At 37.6% G+C, this 16254-nt stretch overlaps 2 protein-coding genes and 1 pseudogene across 2 annotated transcripts; 2 read left to right on the top strand and 1 right to left on the bottom strand.

Moving 5' to 3' along the window:
- The first annotated feature begins 920 nt into the window (after nucleotides 1-920).
- LOC120184397 lies at nucleotides 921-1531 on the top strand. The gene is made up of 2 exons (XM_039188877.1): nucleotides 921-1055; nucleotides 1168-1531. The coding sequence occupies exons 1-2, from the start codon at nucleotides 921-923 to the stop codon at nucleotides 1498-1500; spliced, it is 468 nt and encodes a 155-aa protein (XP_039044808.1). The 3' UTR covers nucleotides 1501-1531.
- LOC120184396 lies at nucleotides 1531-5382 on the top strand. Its single transcript, XM_039188876.1, has 5 exons — nucleotides 1531-1660; nucleotides 3367-4080; nucleotides 4279-4499; nucleotides 4819-4997; nucleotides 5220-5382. Exons 1-5 carry the CDS (start codon nucleotides 1531-1533, stop codon nucleotides 5380-5382), a joined length of 1407 nt encoding a protein of 468 aa, XP_039044807.1.
- Nucleotides 5383-6768: 1386 nt separating this feature from the next.
- On the bottom strand, nucleotides 6769-15864 carry LOC120184372 (annotated as a pseudogene).
- Nucleotides 15865-16254: the final 390 nt, after the last annotated feature.

The raw sequence follows: 16254 nt of genomic DNA, 5'->3' as shown, positions 1-16254 counted from the left end.
AGGCTTAAATGCATATTTTCCAATTAATTACACTTTTTACAGAATTATCCTTTAAAAATATTTTTTCTAACATGTTATTCTATCAACTAAAAATTGTTATCTCGTTTATCTTAAATAATTAATACCATTAAAAAAATTTCAGACCAATCAAAACATATTACATCATCATTTAATTTTTATTTTCTTTATTTGAATAAATGAAAATTAATTAAAAAAAATTAAATAACATGTCAACAAACCCACCCACCTCTTCACCTTCTTCTCTCCATCTCCACCGATAAACTCCATTTCCCCAACCCCAACATTCCTCTAAATTAGGCGATTTTCCCGATATATCACCGGTGACCGGTAATATTATCGATCTAACACCGGTCAGACTATATTTCCCGATCTAACACCCTTAGCAGTAAAGCACGCCCCTGCACCATGCTATACGATGATTTGGCGCCACGTGTGGTATAGCGCGCCCCTTGCACCGCGCTATACGGTGAGCTGGCGCCACGTGGGTATAGCGCGGCCCCTGCAGCGCGCTATACCCCACGTGTCAGATATACAAGTATAGCGCGCTGCAGGGGCCGCGCTATACCCACGTGACGCCAGCTCACCGTATAGCACAGTGCAGGGGGCGTGCTATACCCCACGTGACGCCAAATCATCGTATAGCGCGGTGCAGGGGCGTGTTTTACTGTTAAGGGTGTTAGATCAGGAAATATAGTCTGACCGATGTTAGATTGATAATATTACCAGTCACCGGTGATATATCGGGAAAATCGCCTCTAAATTAACTAAGACCCATCGACGATACTAAAAACTCCTATCATCATATCAATGTTAGTAACTTTATTTTGGGTGATTTCTGAATTATGGTTCTGCTGGTGTTGAAGGGAGAAAAACAAGAAAAATGAGAGGAGGAAAAGAAGATGACCCTGATTGGGGCGGTGCATCTGGGAGCGGTAGTTGCCTGCTTGGTGGTGTTGATACCGGTGGTGAAGGCTGGTTGGCCTTTGCGCCGAAACAAGATTTTTTTTGCACTGGTGTTTTCTATTTGCGTCCATTTCACTCTCTATTTCCCTCCCTGATTTCGTTTCTTCCATTTCTTCCGTCGTCGTCTTCTATTACAAATCTTCTTGCATCAATTTGGTTAACGACATTTCATGGAATGTCAAGCCCAGCGTCTCTCTTCAACGTTTCAACGCCACCCACAACGTGTCTTCGTCTATCGATTTATACGACAAGCGCTGGGATTGGTCCAAATCCCACAAGCTCAACACTTATGACTTTCAGAAGTTGTCTAAATCCGATGCCTCCGACTTGTTAAATGGTTCCTGGGTGGTGGTCGCAGGGGATTCCCAAGCACGATGTTTCGCCCTCTCCTTGTTGAATTTGATTTTGGGTCCCCAAGCTCAGCGCATGTACTCAGTTATAATTGATTTGTTCAAAAGGCAGAGTGATTACAACATTTTTATTGATGAAATTGGTGTGACATTGGCTTTTATTTAGGTGCCTTATGTTGTGAATTTAACCAATTCCATGGAGCAAGACCTTGCTTTCGGTGATGTTATGATGGGTGCCGCGGGCGATGACTGTGGCCGGTGTTTTTCGGAGCTGAAGAAGGGTGGGGCGAGGAGGGTGATGTTGATGGTGGAGATAGAAAAGAGGGGTAATTTTGGTAGTTTATTAATTTTATTATTTAATTTTTTATTTTTTTAGATAAAGAGGGGTGGGCACGTGGGTTTCCCAATGGTAATAAAAAAGAGAGATGTCCATGAATGAATTCTACTCTATTGTTGATTTCACCAATAATTTGGTACCGTTTTCAATAACTGCAATTACCAGATTGACTAAAATAATGGTGGCCGAGGAAAGAACAGTGATTATGTTTTGCTTTTCCTTCAAAAGGAAAGAACAGAGGCTTTTATTATTATAAAGTTATTTTCTCTTGTGAGAACGAGTGGCAATATTTCCAACGAAAGTCTCACCGAGTGATGATCAATGTTTGACAATAAACTCCAGATTATGTTCATCATTTGACTTACGAAAGTCTCTTGTTTTCAAAATCTTAAAATTACTAAAATGTTTTGTTATATCAAAAAGAGGGAGATTGTTGAAAACATTTTGATATTTCGATATAACAAATTAAGTTAAATGAATTTTAAGATTTTACAAAAAGATTTTCTAAGTATATTCGATATAATTATTTGAATATCAAAATATTACTCCAAATCTTTCAAATGTCATTTTTAATCCTTTCTCAAGTGTAAAATTAAGTTTCAATCTTAAAATAATTTCAAAACAATTTTACAAAGTATTTCGAACCTTTTCAAAGCCAAAAATTCCAGATTGTCCTTAGGGAACTGATTCCCTCCAAAGGGGTACCGATTCCCCCTGAATGGTTTGGCTCCGAGAAAAATAGAATGCTCGAAGGGAACCGATTCCCCCCAAAGGGGTACTGATTCCCCCAGTTTAACGGTCGAAATATTTGAATTTTACACTTAGGGAACCGATTCCCTATGAGGGGGAACTGATTCCCCCCACGATCCAAGCTGTTTTATTAATTGTTTTCACACTTAAACGGCTCCATTGACTCCACTAATCATCCCCAACGTTCAGAATCAATTGAAGGAGTATTTAAATAAGCTTAGATGCCATTGATCAAAATCAAGAAACAACAATCAACAAGAATCAAGAGAGAATCAAAGAGAAAGCATCAAACCTCAAGTTTGAGCATTTTCAAGCCTATTTCATTCAATATTCATTTTTGCTTTCAAGAACACTTATTGTGTTCAATTGTATTATTCTTGAGTGTTCTTTCTTTGTTCTAGAATTGTACAAACATTTTGCCTTGTGAGGATTTTCTTGTAAGTTTGCAAAATTTGTATTGTTCTCTTTGGGAGAGAGTGTTCTCAAGAATTTGGGGTATAATTCTTGAGGGATTTGTAAGGTTACTCTTTGTCCTCAAAAGAAAGACAAATTAGTAAATTTGTGGAAAATCCTTAGTGTGGATAGCTAAGGTAGTGGACATAGACTTTGGTTGAGAAAGTCGAACCACTCTAAATCGCTGCGCAATTACTTTCAATCACATTTAATCGATGCATGATATTTAAACTCATTTAATTTTTTTGATGTAAACAGATTAATTTAGTATAAATATGACATCTCAAAGTGGTAGTGGGACTGGAAGTAAAAGTGGGAGTGGGTCAATTTCATCGTCCCAAAGTGAGAATTTATCACCATGGTGAAACTATGTGACAAAGATAGAAAAGTGAGGGACTTTTGCAGGAACTTGGAATTTTTGATGTAACATTTGCGGTAAAACTCGTAATGGAAGCTATACTAGGATAAAGACACATTTGCTTCAAATTTCAGGTGAAGGAATTGCAACTTGCAAAAAGGTAACTACAAATAAAAATCTTGAAATTGTAAGGTTGGTAGAAGAGTCGGAGAATAGAAAGAAACAAGAAGTAACTAGAGAAATTTCTTTGCCCTCTCAATCTTCAGCTGGAATTGAGATTGATTATTCTTCTAAGAAGAGAAAACCTAGCTTGTTACCTCTTGCTAGAGCATTCGACGTGAATACGAGAGCCCAATTAGATGAAGAAATTGCAAGAATGTTCTACACCGATGATTTGCCCTTTAATCTTGCTAGAAATCCTCATTATCATAGGGCTTTCACTTTTGCTGCAACTCACAATATTCTTGGTTATGTTCCCCCTGGTTATAATAAATTACGAACCACATTGCTCCAACAAGAAAAAAATAATGTTGAGAAACTCTTGCAACCGATTAAAGAAACATTACAAGAAAAAATGTTAACTATTGTGTGTGATGGTTGGAGTGATCCAACAAGAAAACATCTCATTAATTTCATGGCTACTTATGGAAATGGGCCTATGTTTTTTAAAGCTGTGAATTGTTTTGGTGAAGTCAAAGATAAGTTTTTCATTACTAATTTGATGAAAGAAGTGATTGATGAGGTTGGTCATCAAAATGTGGTGCAAATTATTACTGACAATACAGCTAATTGCAAGGGGGTAGGAGAGATTATTGAGAGCATGTGTCCTCATATTTATTGGACACTGTGTATTGTCCATACACTTAATCTTGCCTTGAAGAACATTTGTTCAACAAAAAATGTCGAGGGAAATGAGGAAACATATGACTTGTGCCATTGAATTATTGATATTCATGGGGATGTCGTACAAATCAAGAATTTCATCATGAACCACAACATGAGATTAGTAATCTTTCAAAGATTTAGTCCTCTTAAGTTACTTTCAGTTGCAGATACTCGTTTTGCTTCTATCATTGTGATGCTTAAGAGATTTAAGTTCATCAAGAAGGGACTTCAAGCAATGGTCATTAGTGATGAATGTAATTCTTATAGGGAAAATGACACAGTGAAAGCAAACTTTGTGAAAGAAAAGCTTGTGAGTGATGATTGGTGGAATAAAGTAGCTTACATCATTGATTTTACAAAGCCCATCTATGACATACTCAGAGTATGCGACACTAATAAGTCATGTCTTCATTTGATATATGAGTTGTGAGATTCTATGATTAAGAAAGTGAAGTGTGAAACTTACAAGAAGGAAAAATGTCGTCTTTCAGACTTCAGTCCTTTTTGTCATGTTGTTTATGGGATTCTTATAGCTCGTTGGACAAAGAGTTATACTCCTCTCCATTGCCTAGCTCATTCACTAAATCCAATGTACATACATAACTTTGTTAGTTTTGAATTTTATATTTTCAACTCCTAGTTCTTTGATACTATGTGTAATTTTCTTTTTAATATGTTGAAGGTTTTATAATGATGGTTAGCTAAGCGAGGATTCTTGTAAAGTTGCTCCTCATAGAGATGGTGAAATATCTCGAGAGATAATGAAATGTTTTCGTAGGTTATTTTCAAACGATGATGATTATGAAAAAGTCTTGGATGAATTTACTTGTTTCTCACTTAAGCTCATGCCTTTTGAAGATTTGATGTCTCTTACAAAGAGGTATTCTTCGGATCCGAAAGGTTGGTGGGCTAACTTTGGTGTCGAAATTCCATTGCTCTAATCTTTGGCTTTCAAAGTGTTTGGACAACCTACTTCATCCTCTTGTTGTGAAATAAATTGGAGCACTTACTCTTTTATCCATTCACTTAGGAGGAATAAGTTAAATCTGATTCGCGCAGAAGATTTAGTTTACATTCACTACAATTTTCGTCTTTTATCAAGGAGTTCTAGTCAATATGAGGATGAGAAAACCAAGATGTGGGATGTTGGTGGAGATGCTTTTGATTCATTGGGAGATGTTGGATATTTAGAGTTTGTCGAACTCTCGTTTGACGAGCAGGATTTAGAGAGCCAGTTAATCTCGAAAGATGTTAACAATGTTTGATTTGGGTTTAATATTTTATAGACTTAATATTATGGTTTGAGTCTTAGGATTTGACACTTTAATATTATGATTTTATTATGGATTTTATTATTCTAGAGTTAATATTATGATTTGAATCTTGAAATTTGACATTTTAATATTGTGATTTGTTTATGGATTTTACTGTTCTAAACTTAATATTGTTGTTTGAGTTTTGATATTTGACTTTATTTATGATTTTTTATATATATTTATAATTTTAAAATTATTTTATACGTCGTACCCTTGCCGTCTCCGTACCCTGTAATTTTAAAAATTATTGTTTCCCATCCTGTCCCCATATCCGTCCTTATATCCGTATCAGTGCAACATAGCTTCGTCTATCGATTTATACGAAAAGCGCTGGGATTGGTCCAAATCCCCCAAGCTCAACACTTATGACTTTCAGAAGTTGTCTAAACCCGATGCCTCCGACTTGTTAAATGGTTCCTGGGTGGTGGTCGCAGGCGATTCCCAAGCTCGATTTTTCGCCCTCTCCTTGTTGAATTTGATTTTGGTTTTTATTGATGAAATAAATGTGACATGGCTTTTGTTTGGGTGCCTTATGTTGTGAATTTGACCAATTCCATGGAGCAAGACCTTGCTTTCGGTGATGTTCTGGTGGGTGTCGCGGGTGATGACTGTGGCCGGTGTTTTTCGGAGCTTAAGGAGGGTGGGGCGAGGAGGGTGATGTTGATGGTGGAGATAGAAAAGAGGGGTAATTTTGGTAGTTTATTAATTTTATTATTTAATTTTTTATTTTTTTAGATAAAGAGGGGTGGGTATGTAGGTTTCCCAATGGTAATAAAAAAGAGAGATGTCCATGAATGAATTCTACTCTATTGTTGATTTCACCAATAATTTGGTACCGTTTTCAATAACTGCAATTACCAGATTGACTAAAACAATGGTGGGCGAGGAAAGAACAGTGATTATGTTTTGCTTTTCCTTCAAAAGGAAAGAACAGAGGCTTTTATTATTATGAAGTTATTTTCTCTTGTGAGAACGAGTGGCAATTTTTCCAACGAAAGTCTCACCGAGTGATGATCAATGTTTGACAATAAACTCCAGATTATGTTCATCATTTGACTTGCGAGAACTGATAGATATGATATTTGTGTAAAAGGAATCAAGTATCAATTTAAGTTTGGTTAAAAAAACTAGTATGAGTCCTTTTATGAACATATATGATTTATTCAAGGACCAAGTATTTGTGGCTTTGATGTTGCCTTTACACTGCAATGAAAACTATAAACTGATACAAAGATACTATTAACATCTCTCTCTTATCTACACTACCATGATAGACATGTTCCATGGCTCCGAAAACCATAACTTTTTGCTTGTAGGGAATGGTCTTGCCTTCCATTATCGGCCATTGATTGATGTGAAGGAATCCGCAAATCCTACCGGCTTCGCCGGGATGCTTCCTTTTCTATCATCCAGACTTGTATAGCTCACGCCTCGGTTTTCAGCCGCCTGCCAAACCTTCAACATATGGGGAAGTGGCTGGTCGTAATCAATGCCTGAGTAACCCTTTGATTCGTCATTGACCGGCTTCCACTTTTCAACTAAAGGTGCTGGCTCATTCATGGCATGGCCCATGTCAGGCTGATGATAAGGATCCCTTGCGGTGCAATGGCAGGCTAGTTCAGCTATGGTGGCAATGCTCTCGTAGGTTTCCTCATTCACTTCGAGAGCTGGATCGATTTCGGCCATAAGTTTGTCCTTGTTTGATTTGATTCGCCCATACCATTCCGCCAAGTAACGAGTTTCCTCCGAGCGCCCCTCATCGAGTGCTGTTAATCTGGTCACTAGTTCCATCAACACCACCCCATAGCTAAATACATCAACTTTAGCACTGATTTTCCCCATCACTGCAACCAACAAGAATTATGAGGCCACTAAGAAGCTAAAATGTAAATAATATAATAGAAAATTCACTCACGATGCAAATTCGGATTGCTAACCTGCATATTCAGGTGCTAGGTATCTGAATGTTCCAGCGAGACTAGTCGCCATGGACTTCTCTCCATCCGGAACAAGTTTCACCAACCCGAAATTCGAAACTTTTGCTCAAAAGTCATCATCTAGAAGGATGTTGGAAGATTTGAGATCTCGGTGTATAAAGGTTTGTCGAGCCAAATTATTAAGATATTTCATTCCTCTAGCAACATCCAATGCAATACTAATCTGCCTTCTCCAAGATAGAGGTTCCAATTTTAAGCTCTTCTAATGGAACAGATTCTTGCTTAGATCACCCTAAGACATAAACTCATAGACAAGAGGCCTCTCATTACCTTCAATGGAAAAACTCAAAAGAGAAACCAGATGCCGAAGCTGGACCTTAGATAGAATGGCGATTTTGGATTGAAATTCATCCAATGCCTTAATGCTTATGATCCCAGCTTCCATCCTCTTAACTGCTAGTTGAGTTCCATCTTCGAGTACACCCTTGTAAACGGTCTCAAACCCGCCACGACTAAGCTCGTTCTCTCCGGCAAAATCGTTGGTCCCTTTCCAAAGTACTTGAACAGAAATGACCAAGTTTCCAGACTCAGTTGTATGAGACTTGTGTTGCACCACTATGACTACAACTTGAGCTTATCGCAGTTTTACTAAATAAGCTTTCACTGGTGTTATTGGAAACATCTATCTTAACTATGTTTTCGGGATAGGATGGATCTTTAAAATGAACAACAATTGAACTAGGCACCTCATAAGCTCTTTTTCTCTTCTTAAAAAAGAATATATAAAACAGAACCACTAAAAGAACCATAATAGCAATGGTTGCAGTACCTGCCACAATTACCAATTTGAATCCTTGGAAACCATTGGATTGGGAATCCGGTTATTTGGCAGTGGCAGTAGATGACTTAGTTCTGGTATCTCGATTTGGGGATGGTGTTCTGCTCATTGTTAGTGGTGACTCTTTACCACCTGATTGATCACTTGGAGGAGACTCTACAGGTGCAAGACTGATAGTCCTAGAAGGGGAAGGAGGTTCTCTTGTATGATTACTGACCAACAGAGGCTTTTATGCGATGATGATCTTCATGCTGTCACGAAATTTCGGTAACTGAGGCTCGAGATTGTTGTCACTTAGATCTAATGTTCTGAGAGTTCCCAGATCAGTTAAGTTCTCAGGAACGGTACCATGAATATAATTTCCCCTAGTATAATTTCCATCAATGATTCCAACTTTGCAAGTGAAGGACTAAGTGTACCACTAAGATTACGTCAAGGCAAGTTGATGATCGAAACCTGATAATTTCGGTTGCAACTGAACCCCATCCATAGACCAACGCAAGGCTCATTACCAGACCATTGAGAAACTAGATTTATAGGGTAATTCATCCCACCAAGGAAGTCCAGAAGTGCATCAACTTCAGGAGCACAAGCAATACCAGGTTTAGACTGACAAAACAAATTCGAATCATAAGAAAAGTTACCGGCTTTTATCTTCGGTATTCGACCGATCAGATGATTGTTGTTCAGAACCAAGTTATCAAGCCTCATATCAGCCAAGCTCCAAGGAATCAAGCCAATAATCTGGTTCCTATTGAGATTCAAATCCTTCAAAGATGTCAAATTCCCAATATTCTCAGGGATTGCCCCAGAGATTCGATTCCCATGAAGCCAAAGCTGCTTCAAAGACACCATATTAGCAACAATATCAATGGTACCAGTCATCCCTTCACTATCTTGATAATTCAACCACAAAATCTGCATCAAAGACTCACCGGAACTATCCAGAATCTCACCGGACAATCTGTTATAAGAAAGTTTAAGTACTGCAAGAGATGGAAACTCCCCTAGAAACTCAGGCAATGGACCAACCACATTACAGTTAACCAAAGAAAGGTTTGTCAACTGAGCTGAATTAGCCAATTTATTAGGAATCGACCATCCAGTAGTCTTGTTAAACGGATTGTAATCCAAAGCCAAGACTCGTACACTGCTCAATCCATCAAAGAAATCAGCTGGAATAGTATTAAATTCATTGTTATCCAGGTAAGCAAACTCCAACTCTGATAAACCACTAAAGGTTGATAATTTACCATTAAAGTGATTCTTTTGAAGCCCCAAATTGAAGAGTTTTGAAAGCTGGTTGAGGTTTTGAGGAAAAGGTCCTTTGAGGCCAAGATTTTGGACTTGAATTTGAGCAACTCTATCCCCATAACAGAACACATGGGGCCAAGGAGGAGGGTCGTATGAGGGAAACAAGCGTGGATTCTGCTCAATCAAACCAGAGCATGTTCAGTCTAAAATCGTGACAAACATTTGGTCATAAATTTCATAGGTGTAACTGATTTTATCCTTGTATTGTACAGGTGTCCACTGTAATCTCTAGCACAATTCTAGCATTATCGTTTATGTTTTTCCTAAACTCATTCTTGTATATAACTATATAGAATCTCTATCAATAAAGTGTGGGAAAATTGTTGAAAACATTTTGATATTTCGATATAACAAATAAAGTGTTAATTAATTTTAAAATTTTATATTCAATTTAAAATATAATATTCGATTCACTTATTCGAATATCATAAATATTACTACAAATTTTCAAATATCAATTTTACTCCTTACTTAAATGAAATATTGTGTTTCACTCTTAAAGTATTTTTGAAATAATTTTTACAAAGTATTTTGAACCATAATCGAGTCAAAAATGAGTTCTAAATAGGGAAGTATCGATACCTCTTTAAAGAGTATCGATACCCCTTAAACATCGAATGCAAAAGAGGTAATGATACACTACAGGGTATCGATACCCCTTTATATAGGAGTACCGATACCTAGCCAAAAGGTACTAATACCCCTCGTTTTGATTTTGACTCTGAAAAATAACAGAATGCAAAATGGGTACCAATACCATGATAGGTATCGATACATATTTACATAGTGGTATCGATACCCCCTTGAGAGGTACTGATACCATGGGTTTTGCAACAGTCGAAATATTTGAATTTTATACAGGTAGTATCGGTACCCCTATGAAGGAGTACCGATACCCATATGCTCCCAACAGCTTTTTGAAGTGGAAAACATACAAAAACAGCTTTATTGACTTCATGATCATCCCCAATATTCAGAACTCATTCAAGGGGTATTTAAACAAGTCTTGAAGCCATTGATGAACAATAAGAAACAAGTTTTGAGAAAAAATTCAAAGAGAGAAAGCCTTAAACTTATTGTTTGAGCAATTCAAGCCAAAACCCATTCAATATTCATTTTGCTTTCAAGAACACCATTTGTGCTCAATTGTATACATTCTTGAGTGATCTTTCTTTGTTCTAGAATTGTGCAAACATTCTACCTTGTGAGGTTTTTTTGTAAGTTTGCAAAATTTGTAAGTTTCTCTTTTAGAGAGAGTGTTCTTAAGAATTTGGGGTATAATTCTTGAGGGAGTTGTAAGGTTACTCTTTGTCCTCAAAAGAAAGACAAATTAGTGAATTTGTGGAAAATCCTTAGTGTGGATAGCTAAGGTAGTGGACGTAGACTTTGGTTGAGAAAGTCGAACAACTCTAAATCGCTGTGCAAATATTTTTAATTTTTTGTCAAAGTTTCCACCAAAATTTTAATTGCTAATTCACCCACTCTTGGTCGATTCATCCGATCGATTAACTCAACAATAATATTCATTGAAACCTTTACAGTGCTTATCCTCTATATGGTATCAGAACAGCCGATCTTCACTGAGCCACTAATCCAAGTAACTACAATGTCTTCCTCCTCCGATCAAACTCCTAATTTTAATCTCAACACCCAACCCCCTTTTGCATCCGAAAAACCCCTTATTGCTATCAACATCACTGCCCAAATCAATGAAAAATTGACTCCCTACACTTTTCCTCAATGGCGTGCTCAATTTGAAGCCATTATTATTGGTTATGATATTCTCTACTATGTTGAAGGCACCTTTCGATGTCCCTCTTCAGATGGCACCCTAACTGAAGAATTGCGCAAGACACACTGGGTCCGACAAGATAAGCTTATCCTGAGTGTGATTTTAGCCTCCACCTCTCCGTCTATTACACTATTCATTGCTACCGCTAAATCCTCCTATGAAGCTTGGAAAAAGCTCACTCATCTTTATGCTAGCCAATCTCGAACTCGTGCAATGCGGTTAAAAGAGGAACTCACCTTAATCCAGCGTGGAAACAGGACCATAACCGAATATCTCCATATTGTGAAGATTATAGCCGATGAATTAGCCATCATAGATCATTCAATTTCGGATGATGACCTAACATTTTATGTGTTAAATGGATTAGGTCTATATTTTCGTGAGATTGTAGCACCGATTCGTGCCCGCTAGTCATCTCTGACTTTTGAGGGGCTGCACGACCTGCTGGTTGGTCACGAGGCTTATCTGAGGTGCCTGGAAGCTACACGCAAAACTTAGTTACATCTGCCAATTTTACGAAGATGAAGGCGTCGACAAATGGGGAAAGTCATCAGTATTTCTCTAAATACAATGACCATTCTCGTTGTCCTCAAGGCTCCAGTCCAAACCAGTACTCAAATGGAGCCCATCGTGATGGATGCCGCCCCAATACAAGTGCTGGTAAGTCCAATCACTCAAATCGGCGTTATCAACCCAAGTGCCAACTGTGTGATCAGTTAGGCCATACTGCCAAGGCTTGCCCTCAGTTTCATTCTCATAATGTTTCTATCAATTGTGCTACCACTTCTACGGGAAAATATAAAAATTGGCTACTTGATTCAGTCGCTTCTAATAATATCACGAGTGATCTTTCCAATTTATCTATTCATTCCGAATATGATGAAACCAACGAAGTAATTCTCGGTGATGGTTCAGGTTTGGTCGACTCACACATTGGTTCTTTGTCCTTACACTCTCCGCACCGAACATTTACATTACATGATACTCTTTATGTTCCCAATCTTTGCAAAAATTTAATTTCTGTGCATCATCTCACCAAACAAAATGATGTCTTTATAGAATTTCATCCCTTTTATTTTTTTTTGTGAATGACAAGATCACGAGGGTGATCCTACTAAAAGGAGCATGTAACAATGGCATCTACACTTTTCCGGAATCATTGGCGGTATCCAAAAAGGTTGCTAATGTGCATGAAAGGGCCTCCATTTATGGATGTCACAAGTGTCTTGGGCATCATTCTCTTAAAATTGTTCATCATATTGTTAAGAATTTTTCTCTTCCTATTTCCTCGCATAAAAATTTGCCTTCATTATGTAATTCATATTCTACTAATAAAGCATCAATAACCTTTTCGTGTCATAAGTCTCCAAAGTCATGAACCTCTTGAACTTATTTACACGGATGTGTGGGGACCCACTAGTTATACTAGGATTGATGGATCACGATATTACTTTATTTTTATTGATCATTATACAAAATATATATGGTTTTAGCCCATGACCACCAAATTTGGTGTTTCTACAATTTTTCCGCACTTCAAAAAATTTGTTGAAACTCACTTTCAAAAATCCATCAAAATAATATATTTAGATAATAGAGGTGAGTTTATTGTTTTAAAATCATATATCTTACTTCATGGTATAACTCATCTCACCACTGCCCCTCACACTCCACAACAATATTGTGTCTTTGAACGTCATCACCGTCATCTAGTTGAAACGGGCCTCACCCTCCTCTATGATGCAAATCTTGATTTTTCATATTAGCCCCATACTTTTCAAACATGCTCTTATCTCATAAACCGACAACCCATGTCTCTCCTACAAAACAAATCACCTTTTAAAGCTTTTTTTGTCAATCACCCAATTATTTAAAATTTAAAAATTTTGGGTGTATTTGTTATCCTCTCAAAAGAGCCTATAACTCAAACAAAATGCAGCCCAAATCCAAAGCCTGTATCTTTCTCGGATATTCACCAACTCAAAATGGCTACAATTGTTTTGACCCCAAAACAAAAAAATGATTCATCTCTCACCACGTGTTATTCGATGAAAATCGAACCCACTTCATCCAATCTTCCCCCGTGTCTTCCAAGCTCAACCCAAACCTTCAAGACCCTCATCAACTACTCTCTCTTCACTTCGGTGCTCAGCCGACTGTAATGTCCTCCTCATCTGTTTCCAACACATCAGCACCCTCGCTGTCTCCGGAAGGTTCACCTGCCATCGTTGCGTCCTCCCCATATATTTTAGCACCCTATGTTCTTTTCATTTCTGAGTCATTGCAAGCTGTAGATAATAACCCCACCCATACAAATACATCTCCAGGTGACAATCGGACTGGGTCTTTGCCAGATTTTTCGATATCCCCTTTACCTCACCCAAATTTCCCTACAGCTAATCCTCTCCCCAATCTGAATCTCACAAACTCTAACCCAACAAACCATCAACCTCAACGCACTCACATCATGACCACAAGATCAATGAACCAAAATTTTAAACCTAAACAAATCTACACCGTGTCAAAGCATTCCCTCCCTCAAACCATTAAACCAACAAGTGTGAGCCAATCCATCTCTCAACCTCACTGGCGTGAGACCATGTCCATAGCACTGCCTTGATGAAACATGGGACTTAGGATTTAGTTTTACCCACTTCTGAATGTAAACTCGTGGGGTGTAAGTGGATATTTCGGGTAAAACGGAAGGTTGATGGTTCTGTTGATAAATTTAAAGCTAGACTCGTGGCTAAGGGCTACAATCAACACCCTGGTGTTGATTACACAGAGACCTTTAGCCCTGTAGTTAAACCAGCCACTATTAGAGTTGTATTATCTATTGTAGTGATGAATGGATGGGATCTAAGGCAAATGGACGTTAATAATGCCTTTCTAAATGGTGCCTTAACTGAAACTTTTTTTATGGCACAACCTCTAGGATTCAAAGATATGTCCAAACCCCATCATGTGTGCAAACTAAACAAGGCTATCTATGGGCTTAAATAAGCCCCACGGGCTTGGTACACTGTCCTCAAAACTGTAATTCTTCAACTGGGATTTCGACACTCTAAGGAAGACTCTTCTCTCTTCATATACAGCCACGAATCCACTCCTTGCTACCTTGTGGTGTATGTTGATGATCTTATCATCACAGGAAATAATTCATCCCTCGTGACCTCCTTCATTTTTTCTTGGGGATTGAAGTCATTCCTATCAAATCAGGGTTATTTCTCTCCCAACATAAATACATTTGTGAGCTTTTAGACACTACAAGTATGAGTGGTGCGAAAGATGTCTCAACCCCTCTTTCTACCACCCAACCTCTACAACTGTTTAATGGTACGACTGCTGTAAATAGCTATGAGTTTCGTCGAATAATTGGTAGTATTCAATATTTTTCTTTGACACGTCCAGATATCTCTTTTGCAGTAAAAAAACTATCTCAATTTATGCACAAGTCCACTGCAAATCACTGGACAACAATAAAACGACTCATTCGTTACTTAAAACAAACCATTTTTTATGGTATTCAGATCCAAAAAGTTAGACCTTCTGTTCTAAGGACATAATCTGATGCCAATTGGGATGAAAATATGGATGACAACACATCAACCTCTGCTTACATCAGTTTCTTGGGTCCGAATCCAATTTCATGGACCTCTAAGAAACAACGTGTAGTTATAAAATCCTCAACCGATGTTGAATATCGAGCCCTAGAAAATGTGGCTTCTCAGACAATGTGGTTGTCTACCCTTTTTAAATAACTTCAACTTCCACTCAAAGACTCTCCTCATTTGTTATGTGATAATATTGGAGACACACATCTAAGTTTTAACCCAGTCAATCATTCACGCATGAAACACATTTAAATTGACCTTCACTTTGTGCGTGACTTAGTTAAAAAAGGAAACCTTCAAGTCAGACATGTTCATACTCAAGATCAGTTAGTTGATCTCCTCACCAAGCCACTGTCAAAACAGCGTACAAAATTACTACGTACCAAGATTGGTCTTGCCGATGGATGCTCAATCTTACAGGAAAGTATAAGGGAAACAAGCGTGAATTCTGCTCAATCAAACCAGACCATGTTCAGCCTAAAATCATGAGAAAAATTTGGTCATAAATTCCATACGTGTAACTGATTCTATCCTTGTATTGTACAGTTGTCCAATGTAATCTCTAGTACAATTCTAGCATTATCGTTTATGTATTTCCTAAATTAGTTTCTCTCATTCTTGTATATAACTACATATAATCTCTATCAATAAAGTGTGGGAAAATATTCATTGAAACCTCTGCAGTGTTTATCCCCTATAGGCCACAAGGGTTATCGTCTTCAGTTTAAGGCTATTTAAACAGCTCCGGATTACTCAATCCTTCTTAAAATCATTCAAGATTTTCAAGTCATTGTGATCTGTAGTACCGTAAGCTACTGTAAACAAACATAACAACACACAAAGATGGAACCTTTGATGATGATCACATTCCATATAAGAGCTTGTTACTTTCCTGAACAAAAATCAGCATGTGAACTTCAATGGCTATGACATTTGTAGAAACATGGAGAAAAGACAAGACCCAAATAAAATATTATGTTGGTTTTCTCAAATGGATATTGTGTTTTCTTTGTTGAGATCACTTGAAACCTAAAAAATGATATCTAATTTCATTATTAGTGAAAAAAGTGTTTTTGATTGAAAAAAAAACCCTTTCTCATTGTTACATTAGTTTGAAGTTGATGGTTTTTACTTCAAAATTCAGAGAAAGAGGCCAAAACTTGCAAGTGACCAACAATAATGATGTAAGGTATAGAGTAGTGGAGAGATCTGATCGGGTTCTCAAGTGCTACTATATTTTTGTCAACAATGTGAGCAAAATGATTCATTTGTCAACCCTTAAGGTGTGTTTCAATCGTATGGAGTAGTGATCGATGTGTTCATAAT

This window comes from Hibiscus syriacus, unplaced genomic scaffold, assembly GCF_006381635.1.
Source record: "Hibiscus syriacus cultivar Baekdansim isolate YM2019G1 unplaced genomic scaffold, ASM638163v2 tig00112888_pilon, whole genome shotgun sequence".
Taxonomy (NCBI): Eukaryota; Viridiplantae; Streptophyta; class Magnoliopsida; order Malvales; family Malvaceae; genus Hibiscus; species Hibiscus syriacus.
Note: the sequence above shows the minus strand (reverse complement) of the source record. Positions and strands in the feature narration are given on the sequence as shown.

Bases quoted from the DNA above. Each gene is read 5' to 3' on its own strand.
- LOC120184397 (XM_039188877.1), top strand. From the start codon at position 921: ATGACCCTGATTGGGGCGGTGCATCTGGGAGCGGTAGTTGCCTGCTTG. The intron at 1,056-1,167 runs TTCACTCTCTAT...TGGAATGTCAAG, and splicing joins TGTTTTCTATTTGCGTCCAT to CCCAGCGTCTCTCTTCAACG.
- LOC120184396 (XM_039188876.1), top strand. From the start codon at position 1,531: ATGGAGCAAGACCTTGCTTTCGGTGATGTTATGATGGGTGCCGCGGGC. The intron at 1,661-3,366 runs GTAATTTTGGTA...TTCAAATTTCAG, and splicing joins GGTGGAGATAGAAAAGAGGG to GTGAAGGAATTGCAACTTGC. The intron at 4,500-4,818 runs GTATGCGACACT...AATGATGGTTAG, and splicing joins CCATCTATGACATACTCAGA to CTAAGCGAGGATTCTTGTAA.